This window comes from Coffea eugenioides, chromosome 1, assembly GCF_003713205.1.
Source record: "Coffea eugenioides isolate CCC68of chromosome 1, Ceug_1.0, whole genome shotgun sequence".
Classification (NCBI taxonomy): domain Eukaryota; kingdom Viridiplantae; phylum Streptophyta; class Magnoliopsida; order Gentianales; family Rubiaceae; genus Coffea; species Coffea eugenioides.
In genome coordinates, this window is record NC_040035.1 from 41,152,875 (window position 1) to 41,164,806 (window position 11,932).

General features: G+C 37.3%; 2 protein-coding genes across 2 annotated transcripts; both read right to left on the reverse strand.

Moving 5' to 3' along the window:
* Positions 1-1,152: 1,152 nt before the first annotated feature.
* Positions 1,153-3,107, reverse strand: LOC113761091 (probable aspartyl protease At4g16563). Its single transcript, XM_027303931.1, has one exon. It carries the CDS (start codon positions 2,887-2,889, stop codon positions 1,471-1,473), a length of 1,419 nt encoding a protein of 472 aa, XP_027159732.1. The 5' UTR covers positions 2,890-3,107; the 3' UTR covers positions 1,153-1,470.
* A 3,461-nt stretch (positions 3,108-6,568) lies between these two features.
* Positions 6,569-9,999, reverse strand: LOC113765318 (nuclear speckle splicing regulatory protein 1-like). Its single transcript, XM_027309455.1, has 4 exons — positions 9,688-9,999; positions 9,467-9,589; positions 7,813-8,031; positions 6,569-7,147 (listed from the first exon to the last, which is right to left on the reverse strand). Exons 1-4 carry the CDS (start codon positions 9,856-9,858, stop codon positions 6,758-6,760), a joined length of 903 nt encoding a protein of 300 aa, XP_027165256.1. The 5' UTR covers positions 9,859-9,999; the 3' UTR covers positions 6,569-6,757.
* Positions 10,000-11,932: the final 1,933 nt, after the last annotated feature.

Sequence of the window (11,932 nt, forward strand, 5' to 3'; positions counted from 1 at the left end):
CAGAACAGAAAAGGGTGCCATTATTTCTACTATACTCGCATTTAGTAGCTAACTGAAAACTCCCAAACTCGTACCACTATTAGGGGTCCATATTCCCCACAATTTAAGTGCAAGAAAGCATTCTTTTTTACCAAAAAAGAAAGTTTATTCCTCCTTTTTTTCTTTTCTTTTTCCCTTTTTCTGATTATTCATGAGCTACAGCTGAACAATTCACGATAGTTTTTGTCCATATGCCATGATTTGGTGCACAAACTTGGTAATTGGGAGCCATATTGGTGTCACCAGATGGCAAGAAAACGTTAATTATTGAGAACTTTGAACGGTACACTTGACTTTATTCTTCTTGGTGGCAATAAGGACATGAGGCAGACAATTGACTTTTCACAAATTCTGCAAAACGAAGTTTCCTAGCATCTCCTCTTGTAAATTACACAAATTACTCAGACAAATTATAATTACAGAAATAAGGGGTTTTAAACGGTACAAAAGTTGGAGAAGGCCGGATAAATTGGTAACGTAAGAGGCATTATAAATAGGAGGTCATAAATTCAAAATTTTTCGATGGAAAAAAAAAAAAAAAAAAAAAGAGTGCAAAAGTAAGATATGCTATTTCATACATTTATCGCACCTTTACATTATCTGCTCCTACTTTCTGATGGCCTTAAAGCAATCTTGGACATTGTCGTCATCCTTAAAAGTTCAGATTCCAGGATCAGATTCCTTTCCGAAAAAGCACACTTTTCTGATGCCCAGATACAAAAAAAGCTTTATTTCTCAAAAGAAAATCTAATTCTTCTGTGTTGTTAACTTTTTACCAGCATACATATGCAATTTTTCTTGTCACAGGCTTAGAACATAATAAGGAAAATGACCAATACCGTTGACAAATCCATCTCTCTCTCTCTCCTTTTTTCTTTTTTCTGGGTGGCTGCTTCCAAAAATGCATGTGCTGATACACATGAAGGAAGCATTTTCCAGCAAATGGTGGAGCCATTAGGAAAAGTGCAGAACTTTGTTGGGACCCCATGCCAACTTATATTGTTGAAATCCTTGTACACTGTCCAACATTTGCCTCAGCTTAAGATTGCAAATTCAAAATCAAAACAATTTAGTAACGTTAACTTGTTGAATTACACCCAAAAATAAAAAGAAGAAGAAGAAAATGTATGATTGAAAATCTTATTCAATAGATTAAAGTAAAAAACATGGTGCTTCTTCTCATACGTCTGTCTACACCAGATGTCAAAACAGATGCCAATTGTCCTACAATTGCACATGCTGCTTTCGTCAATGTAAAATGGTTCTTGTAGTTTCTCTCTTTGCTTCTTCTACCAAAGAATGCAATTCACTTTTGTAAAGCACATAAAGATTATTAGATAAACCCATGCTCAACAGGATAATCACACTATCTAGCTAAGAAATTATTTGCAATAATTGTCATTCTCCCCCATTTGCTGCTTGAACTTTTTGTCACTTGCAAGATTGTTGCCTGAACCCAAATCTCTCATTCAGAAGATCATATTCCACGTTGTAATTTTGCATCTGAAAGCTGCCCAAAATGATTGATGGCCCTGTTGTCAGGGCCGGACCAATATTGTCTGTCACCATAGTCAGGCAAAGAACCTCATTACCACCAACAAATGAGAAGTAATTGGCTAATGGCAACTTCATCTCTGCACCTCCCTTGAAGCTGAACTTCAGCTCAGGCAACACTATGGAATCATGCCCAGAAAGATTGAAACATGGCCTTAAACCTGTTAAGGACTCGATATTTTCTGCTCTTCTGTATAGTTTCACTTGTTTTATGAATTCACCGGCCACAACTTCAAAAACAGGTGAACTCATAAAGGTAAGCGTTGAGCCTGAATCGACTATAGTTCCACCACTGCCATCAGAATCAGGGGCTAAGTACTTGTATGGGATCTTTACTTTCTTCATTCCAACACTGATTCTCCTTAAACCGACATAGTAGTAAACCTGAAGTGCACTTTTCCCAGCCACAATTGGGTTTTTAGCCAACGGGGTGTAGCTAAAATTTTCAGTCTTTTTACCAGAATTGGAGTCACCATCCAACACCAAGAAGCCACTCTCGCCAGTGTCATCAAACCTGCGAGAGAGAAGACAATAAGAGAACTTCTTGAGGCCCAATTGGCTTGGCAATGAGGCAGGTCCCCTTCCAAAACCAGCTATTCCTGCTGGTTGTCTGGATGAGAAAAGAGAGCAGCCCACAAGAAAGTTTGGAACTTTCTTGTTAGGCAAATCCAGAGTTTCAACAATTGCTATTCCACCAGTTGAGCCTGAACCATAAAGAATAAGATAAGGTGGACAGATTTGAGTGCAGTTCTTTGCACTAAGCGATTGGCATTCGCCGCAACTTGTCTGAGGATCAAAGTTTGGATGAATCCAACTGCATTTCTTATTCAAGCATCCAACAATCTTAATTGATGATGATTGTTTAGGACTGAACGAAGTGATCTCCCGTGCGCCTGGAAATGAACAGTTTTTACATTGGTATCTTTTGGTACATGGAAACCAAAGAAAGTCACTACCAGTATCCATGACGAGGGAGATTGTCTGAGGTGGGGTGCCAAAACTGAGTGAAATTGAGTAGGCACCATAGCTGTGAGGCAGCAGAGGAGTAGTGCTGGTGAAGGCAGTACTGGATAGTTGAGGATTTTTTATGTGGTGGGCTCTGGCTAAGGAGGCTAAAGCTAGATGAGAAAGCTTTTGGTACAGATCTGCATATGAATCTGTGTTGGAAAATGAAAGAGGTATAGTTATTGGGGTGGGTGATGATGAGGAAATCTGCAGGGCTTGCAATAGAAAGACAAGAGAGAAAAAGGGGAGAAAGCAGGAAAAGAAAGACATCGTTCTTGAAGTTTGTGCCATGATTTGGAGATCAGAGAAGATAAACTAAACCAATAATACAACTACTACAAGACTAGTGTTGTATTAGTACTAGTAAGAGCTGTATTTTGTTGTCTCAAGTAAAGCACAAAAAAAGGCAATAAAGCTTAGGCTATTGGCTGATGACAAATGCCACAATGCTGCCTCTGAGGTTGCACAACTGTCCTCTTGCATGTGTTTTAGTGTTTGTAGCCACTGAATCTATATGCTAACCGCAAAGTTGAAAAGGGGGCTTAATGATAACGTCGGTGTGGTTGAAAATCTTGGGAACCTGCTGAAAAGCATTCAATGTTCACCAACTTAGGCATTTAGCCGTTGTAAATACTGTTCAAAATCAAGCAGTAACAATTCTAAAGACTCAAACCCCAATCCTGCACTTTGTTTTACATATTTAGGCTGAGAAGAAAATGAGAGTCAAGGGTTGAAGTCTGCTCTTTACATTTGGCCATACTGCATTTATAAAGTAGACATAAATATGCTTATGCTCAATATTAGTTTTTACTGAACTGATGAAAACTCAACTTCCATGCATACTTCTCTATCATGCCTAACTTCAACATCACGTTCATTAAAGCAGCAATTGATGCCGCAAGTGACTAACTTTGAACAGATTTGGCGATGAAGTTCTTGTCCGAAAGCGCAATGGGATAATGATTACCCAATTTAGAGATTTCTTAAGCTCATTGGTTTTGTTAGTTAATTTGTTTAGTTTGTCTATATTTGTGGCACTGGGGATATCTCTAGCCTATAGACTTTGGAGGGTCTCAGATAACTTTTCAAGATCGTTTCTTGGGGTATCGAAGATATAAGATTTAAAGGATTTGGTTGAATGTAACTCTCACATTAGCTGTGTATGCAAATTAAAAATGAATACTGTTGGAAGCATTGTGCGTTAGGTATAAGAGATTGTTTCACATGTGATTCCTCACATTGTTTGGCTGGTTTTGGCCATGGACCATGGTAAGTATTTATAGCAATTAAAACCCCAACAATACAAAACGGGATCTCTCACTTACGTTTCCTCCCCGAACCCGAACCACCTAATACAACCCTCCTCAAAAGGGGAAACACCAAACCCGACCCTCCTCAGAAGGGATACGGCTAATCAAACAATAGTTCTTGTTGCCTTTTGCCACCAGCTTTTCAGCCAAATTATGTACGAGGCATGATTAAAGGAACTAAAGTATGTGCTCATGTGTATCTTGACCTTGCAGACTGATCATACCTTGTGATTTGGATGATTCTTTTCTTTGCAGTTTGCAAGTTACAATGAGGATAGCTTCAACTCTAAGTTTATCCTTACCCCTTCCCAAGAAAAACAGTTGTTATAGTGAAATTCATAAATCTAGCGGCATGCATTGTGGTCATGCATAGAATGATAGAGGTGCTAAACACTTTTAGAAACTTTAAGGCAAAAGCACTAATGGCATGTGAAATTAACAAGCAGCATCAACAACTATCTATCTATGCAACAAATTGCTTCCGAAGTAGACAAACTGGTGCTTCACAAACGATCCCATGTATCTCTTCACCGGATATAGAAGACAAACAGGTAAAGGATCATAGGACCTTCCCGTTTGGATTGTTTTTATAGAAAAATGTACTGTAACTATTTGATGTATATGAGATAAAAAGATAATTAAAAAATGTGTTTATGAAAAACGTTAAAACTTTTCTTTAGAAAATAGCAACCCAAACAAGACAAAGAGAGAATTTAAACCATATCAACATATCTTGTACATGTGCCTCCTTAGTCACACAGCAGTGCCTGTGCAATTTTGCGTTAGTCACTGCTTGGTTTGGGCTGATTTACCTGTTAATAATGTTCTAAATATTGCTAAAGTTAATGAACATTTCTTGGCTTAGTAATTACATTTTCATTAGGTTCTTTTCCTTGACTCTTTTCCATTGTCTTCTCTTAATCCCACTTCCTTTGAGAAAACGCCCTACCTCAAGCCATTACTACCACTGCACAAGGCTTGCACACCTCCCAGCTAGCTAGCACCACTTTCCATTGTCCGCCTGTGCTTTTTTGTGGTGAATGTAGCCTTTAGCAAGAGTGTGGCCATCTTTTTCTCTGGGCAATAGTAGACAAGCTACTATTTCGTCTATAGTGCAAATTGCATCACACCAAAGCCCGTAACAATAGCCTAAAACATTTTATTATTGCTTGAGGTTGATGCCACGATGCCCATGCCACAATTGGTGTTGGACTATTGGGTACGGGAGCATGGGTTTAATACACATACACGTGAACTGTCAGTTTCAAGCCGAGCTGGGAAATGGAAACCTACAACCGTTGCTCTTTGTCTGCTACTATATGAGTTCTCAATTTTGTTCCCAGTTCATTCCTGTAGGGGATATGGGGACCCTTCACCTTGATTATTATGCAGTAAAAGAGCGTTGAACCAAAAACTCAGTACCTCTGTAATGGTATTTATTACAGCCTATAATGAGCAACATTGAATTGAAGTGGATAAAACTCAAAAGTTGCAAATTAAAGTGAAGTTAGCTATGCTAATCACTAATTTGTTTTTTATATGGCAAAGAATTAGTAGAAAAGATAAGGAAAAGTCTTATTCTACTCCTTTAATTACTGACACGATTCTACTCCCTTTAATTGGCCAAAAGAATCACCAAAGCAACTTATTTTTGATGAGTTCTTTATCGTTAGGGATGGCAATGGGGATGGGCATCCGCAGGTGCCCACCCCGCGGAGGGAGTAATGGGGCGGGGGATAGGGCAGGGCGGGGGCGGGTATGGAGGAATTTTTTCTCCCCCCATAAAAAATTAATATAAATAAATTTTTTCTCCCCCGCTTCAATTTATTAATATAAATAAATATAATATATTGTATAATCTAATAATAATAAATTTAGAATATTTGACAATTAAACATAACCTATATCCCATTTCTATTCAAATTCCTAATTGATATTTGACACAAATATGTTATGCATTTTATGAGTATTCCCAAATATTATCTATACAATCCAATTAAGTTTCTTAATTTTCTTGGTGTTTTATTTCAACATTTTTCTTTTTTCACTTTTTCCAGTTTCGTATTTTGTTTTATTCTTTGAATTTAGTTTTGATCTATTGAATAAAAACTTCTTAAAAAAAATAAATTATCACCCACAAACACCTGCGGGAAAAGCAGGGTGGGGCGTGGGGGGAACGAGGCGGAAGTGGGGGGAGTTTTTTTTGGTAATGGGGTGGACCTGTTGCCATCCCTATTTATCGTTTTTGCATGGAGGACCAGTTGTTCTAAAATTGTCAAGTCTACACCATGCCCCGACAATATGCTTTTCTCTATCAAGCTGGAAAACTAGGGCATTGTTTGGATTAAGGGAATGGGACGGAAAGTAAAAGGGAACAACGAGGGAGTTGGTCTTCTGTGTTTGATCAATATTTAAGGGGAAAGGGGAAATAATAAGGAGCAAAACGGAGAGAAACGGAAGGAATGATGAGCTCTTTTTAATATACTCTCTCTTCCTTCCCCTTTCCAAGCAATATATCTGTCTGTTTTCTTTTCCTTCCTCCTCTAATTGAATTAGCCTATCCTTCTTAACTTTCTTTTCAACTGGGGTAGCATCATTCCATTCCTTCAATCGCTACGATGTAACAACTCAATTAAATTGAATGAGTGACCAAGCTAATAGAGACAAAGTGACAATAAGAAGGTAATTTCAGCGCAGTTATTAGAAATAGCCATAGAGAATTATACAGTGGAGAAAAACAAGAGAGTGTAGTAAGAGACATGCACCGAACCAGAATACAGAGAATCAACAGGAAATGAGCTTCTTCTATCATGCCAGAAACATCCGGAATACCTAAAATAAATATATGGTTAATTAGTCTTTGCCATTTTTCTAGCCAGAAACCGTTCCTTTGCGGCAGTTAACGCGTCCTGATTTCTTTTATGATGGTTATCTCTTGGTTGTTCACTTACTGATGGTTCATCTTTGGCCTTTTCATGTTCGGAAGCTTCAGAAGAAGGATTGGCATCTCCATCGTTAGACTGTTCCCTTGGAGAACGTTGACTTTCATTTTCATGCCTCTTAATCTCCTTAGTTGACTCAGGTTCAGAGTTTGGCAAAGGAGGCACTTCTTCAGGTGATCTGTTTACAGGTTCGTCACTCTGCTTCTTGGGCTTTGTAAACTCGGCCTTACCCCCACCAAAAGCAACATTGTTTCCAAGGCTGAAGTAGAAGTCGGTCAAGTCTGTCTTTTTAGTAACCTGGAGCATTAATGAGTGACTTCAAGTTTACTGATATTGTCCAACAAACTTACAACAGAAAGTCAGAGAACAGGAAGATCAAAGCAGACTATGCACAATTGCTACAAAAATTGTTGTATTCAATTCATTCAACAGAAAGTATAACTCTGATGGTAGTGCATACAGACGACGTCAGTTAAGTTTACACTACATCCCCTGATAGAGACTTGAGAGAGAGAATCAAAGACAAAACTTCAAATTACAATCAGCAAACTAACATCTCCAACCTAAAAAGACACTGTAAGTACCAATTAAGTGCAAGATTTTACTCCCAAGAAAGATAGCCACTTGAAAGTCTAGTCATGAAAAAATCATTTAGTAACAGCAGCCAAGAAAATATGCATGCTCAATACAGTACTCCTACAACCCTAGCGCCCTCACACCCCCAATGCCCCATGTACAACAAAACAAACATAATAAAAGGAGGTATGCAGTAAGAAAAATCATTGAACTGGCACTAATCTACAGATTAGATAAGAATTGCAAGAAATGATATAATAAAATTAATGATCGCCATTTACTAGTGACATCCCGTATCCAGTAATGGGACATAAACATTAATTCACAATCTTAAGCGTGAACAAACAAAATAATGCCAAATGAAGAGTAATGGAAGTGTGGCTTACATCCTCTTTCTCTTCTCGCAGTTCCCGGAGACGCTCTTCCTCCATCCATTTAGCCTGCTCCGCAAGTTTCTTTTTATACGCAGATGTAACATATTTATCTTTGTCTGCATAGAGGTGGTCTTCTTGACTTCTCTCTTTAGCAAGTTTTCTCTCATAAACTACCTCATGTTCTCGTTCTCTTTGTTTTGCCTTTTCCATTAGTGTTGTAATATACTTAGGCTGCAACAAGAGACCAAATATACGTAGGAACAAATTCAAGGTAAGCAACAAATTTGAGTATTAGTTGGGGAAGAAAAAACTGAGACGAATGGAAAACAATACATACACAATAACATCTAGGAAAGGAGACAAAACCTTATAAAGGCCTTATTTCTTTTGAAGGAAAAAAAAAATAGATGGAAATACAGTTTTTAATATCTCTAATCATCACATATTCATAAACAAGGCGGCTCCATAAGCAAGTAGAAAATCACTAATGCTACTACTAAATTCTTCTTACTTTCAGCAGAAGCAAAATATTTATTCACATAAATTTATTCCAGATACATTCATGTGGCTGCAGAAGAGCACAAATGCAGGCAAAACAGAGACGATAGATGATCATGTAGTATGTTTTATGTTCCCACTCCCTCAATACTCTCCGTCTCATCACCTCCACATGATCCTCACACTGAATACTGGGGTGTAATATTTGCTCTTTTAGTATTCTGCTTGCTTCTCCTTGATCTATTGGCAATGTTGAACAGAAGAGTAAAGATGCTAAAAAGAGAATATCAAAAGGTAAGTAACCGCTTGCGGTAAAGTGAAATATTACTCAGTTTAATCCAATGTTTACTCACATGCTACACCCCAACTCACCCCCTGGAAAACAAATACCATGTGGAGGGGGAATTCGCTCCCTTATGTACAGAGGCACAATTTGTCATTCTCCTTAATGTATCACCTTGGGTGCTCTAGATGGTTGTAATTTTTGCCAGGCCAAGAGTAAATAGTAAAATTTAACTCATCCAGTGGATTACTAAAGTTCTATTTAGCATTTCCATGCAATCTATTAAAGCACTAGCTCATCTTAACATCTTGTTGGCAGGCTGCAGGGGAGTGCCTCGCTTATATAATAGAATTTATAGGCCCATGGATCATTTGGTTGCAGACATTATTTCTTTATTCTACTGTGCAAACTACCTTGGCTAGATGCTTGCGAGAATGAGATAGGGCATTAATCTGAACTCTTCAACTACCTTCTTCAACACTAGTCCCTACCTTATTTAAACAGCCTTGCACTTGATCACGTCCATGAAAAGCAACTGCTAGTTCCCGAAATCAAACATGGGCAACTTCACACTATTCCTAATATTCAAGAACTAGCACAAACTTTCATGTTCTTTTGCTTAGTTGAGATCACGAGTAACCAAGATTATCTTACTTGGCAGTTCTTCCCCACAAATTACTGCTATTAAAATAACCACAAAATAATCAAAATGCTTCACTATGAATGCTCCTTAAACAACATATAATCACTTGAATTCCAACTTCCACCAAACCACCAGAAATTTGGAGCTAATTTAGAGCATTAATCACTCAGATTAAGCAATTAAATAGAAAATCAAAGCCAACAAGAAAAAGGTAAAAACTTCATAACAGTGAAAAAAATTACCTTCCTTTCCTGCCGATCATTGGCAACAGGACGAGCAACTTCATGCTTCATTTGATCATAAACTCCATCATAATCAAACGCCGAGGGATCCTCTTCCAATGCCTTCTTATGCTGCTCCTCAACCTTCAGTTCCCAAAGAATTCATAAAATTCAGGGAAAAAATAAAAGGAAAAGCTTCAAAACAAATTTTAAAAAAAAAAATTCTAATTTACAATACTCACATCTCTAAGAGACTTGTTTTTGTAGGCTTGCCGCGAAATTTCAGCTTCAACGCGGTTATCGTCGTCGTCGTCGTCGCGAAAGCCGAGGGACTTGGGAAGAGGAGGTCTAGGAGGAAGTTTCTTTTGTTGCGAGGGTTTCACCCGAAGTTGCAATCCGTATTTTTTCTCCATTATTCGGCCTTCGTAATTAATTGTAGCTAATTTTGTTTCCAATAGCTATGGAAGAATTCGAGGGTTTTTAATTGGGAAATTACGGCCCTGTCCGGCGACAATTGGGGAGCGCGAAAGCTGAGGCTGGTGTCAGTGATGAAGTAGCTCTTCTTCTGAGTCAAAATGACCGAAAAACCCCCGCTGGCCGGTGAATATATACAGGGACCACGGGCAGGAACGTTAGCAACCGTTCCTAACCGTTCCTAGCGGTTTTATGTATTTTGCACATCACATAACTTTATTTTCACACGGCATAATTTTATTTGCATAACGTGTAACTTTAGAACAAATTTTTGTGGATCTCACACATATTGTTAAAAATAAGGTACAAGAAATGATTTGGACCGTACAATTTTTTAGAACCAAATCTTGACCGTTAACAGCTCAGGAGCGGTCCATCTGATGATCGCTCCTGCCCCTCATCCCATATATATAGTGATGGAGAAGTAAAGCAGAGGTTTCGGGTTTGGGTATGGGTTTGGGTTTGGGTTATGTTACGAGTTTGGTAATTGTTCATCTTTTCTTTCGCTTTATTATTGGTTTTATTTAAATAGAAAAATAGAGAGTATAGAAAAAGATGGATTACTTTAGACTTATTGCTTCCCTAAAAATTAATACAAGAAAAAACATTAATTCCTTAACAAAAAAAATATATAACTAGTTTTTGGGAAGGAAAGTAGTATATGATTTTGGTCTTTCGGGGCGGAGTACTAGGAGTAAGGATGTAAGCGAGTCGAGCCACTATCGAGTAGCTCGCGAGTAGCTCGGTCAACGACTTGGCTTGAACTCAATCAAATCGAGTTCGAGCCGAGTTTCGAGCTACTCGAATATACTTTTGAGTCGAGTTCGAGTCAGGAATTTGCGGCTTGTGGCTGGACGAGTAACGATATATTTAATTAATATATATGTATTAAAATTATAAAATGATCATTATGGGTATAATTTATACTGAATTTACAAGTGTACGTTTTTCGAGTCGAGTCAAAAAGTTTGATTATACTCGACTTGATAAGGCCTGACCTTTGGTCGAACCTTATCGAGTCGAGTTTCGAGCTAAAAAGAATTTCCTCGAGTCAAGCATCGAGTTACGATTTTTAGGCTCGAGCAAACTCGAGCCAAGCTCGAGTCTAGTTACATATAGGTCGAGTCGAGTTCGAGTATAGCAATACTCGAGCTCGACTTGGCTCGAGTACATCCCTAACTAGGAGTATGCTGTTCTTTAACATTTTTGAGGACAAATGTTCTATTTCCAAAAAGAAAAGAAGAAATAGTTACTAGAGGAGAGTACACTTTTTTCATTTCTCATTCTGATCAAAAGATTTTATATTGTTACTATATTTAGTAGTATTTTTCATTCTTTTTTTATGTGTAAACTATATTTGCAGGTAACATCTCCAAATAATGATAGCAATCCAAAATTGGTACATCTAAATCAAACTAGATACAAGTGGTGCATCATGGAATTTTTTTTCTTTTGTAAAAAAGAGTTTATTTTGCATATTTTCTGATTAAGTGTAAATTCAAATTACTATTCTATATGTCCTATACAAAAGATATCATATGATTCATGCTATTTATTCTTAGTATTCGAGCTTTTGATAGATTTAGTCATTTTATTGTTTCAAACTATCACCTTTAGTGATCTTTCATGCCCCATATTTACCAAAAAGTAAAGTGAGAGAGAAACTATTTAAACTTTCAAAATAAACGAGTAAATTTTCTATATATTTTTAACATCAATCAATACACGCAAGTTTGACGCATAAGTATATGTTAAATTTACTTGTGTTAAATTGTATTAGCCACAATCACACATGGCATGTGCAGCAAATATCTAATTTTACTCATTTGACAAGTGAGTTTTTTAGGCGGTTGTCTAAAATTTTACTGTAACTTACTGTAGAAGTTTAAAAAAAAAATTTTGAAGTGTGTTTTTTTTAAATATTTTGAAGTGTATAGTTTAAAAACTTTGAAAAGTTTTTTGAGGTTACTGTAGCTAAAATTTTTAAAAAACTTGTAGCAGATAAACTTGGTA

Excerpts from the sequence above, each read along its gene's own strand:
- LOC113761091 (XM_027303931.1), bottom strand. The coding sequence starts at position 2,889 with ATGGCACAAACTTCAAGAACGATGTCTTTCTTTTCCTGCTTTCTCCCC.
- LOC113765318 (XM_027309455.1), bottom strand. The coding sequence starts at position 9,858 with ATGGAGAAAAAATACGGATTGCAACTTCGGGTGAAACCCTCGCAACAA. Across the intron at positions 8,032-9,466 it reads ATGATCGGCAGGAAAGGAAG|CCTAAGTATATTACAACACT; the intron begins GTAATTTTTTTC and ends CTCTTGTTGCAG. Across the intron at positions 7,148-7,812 it reads TGCGAGAAGAGAAAGAGGAT|GTTACTAAAAAGACAGACTT; the intron begins GTAAGCCACACT and ends TTAATGCTCCAG.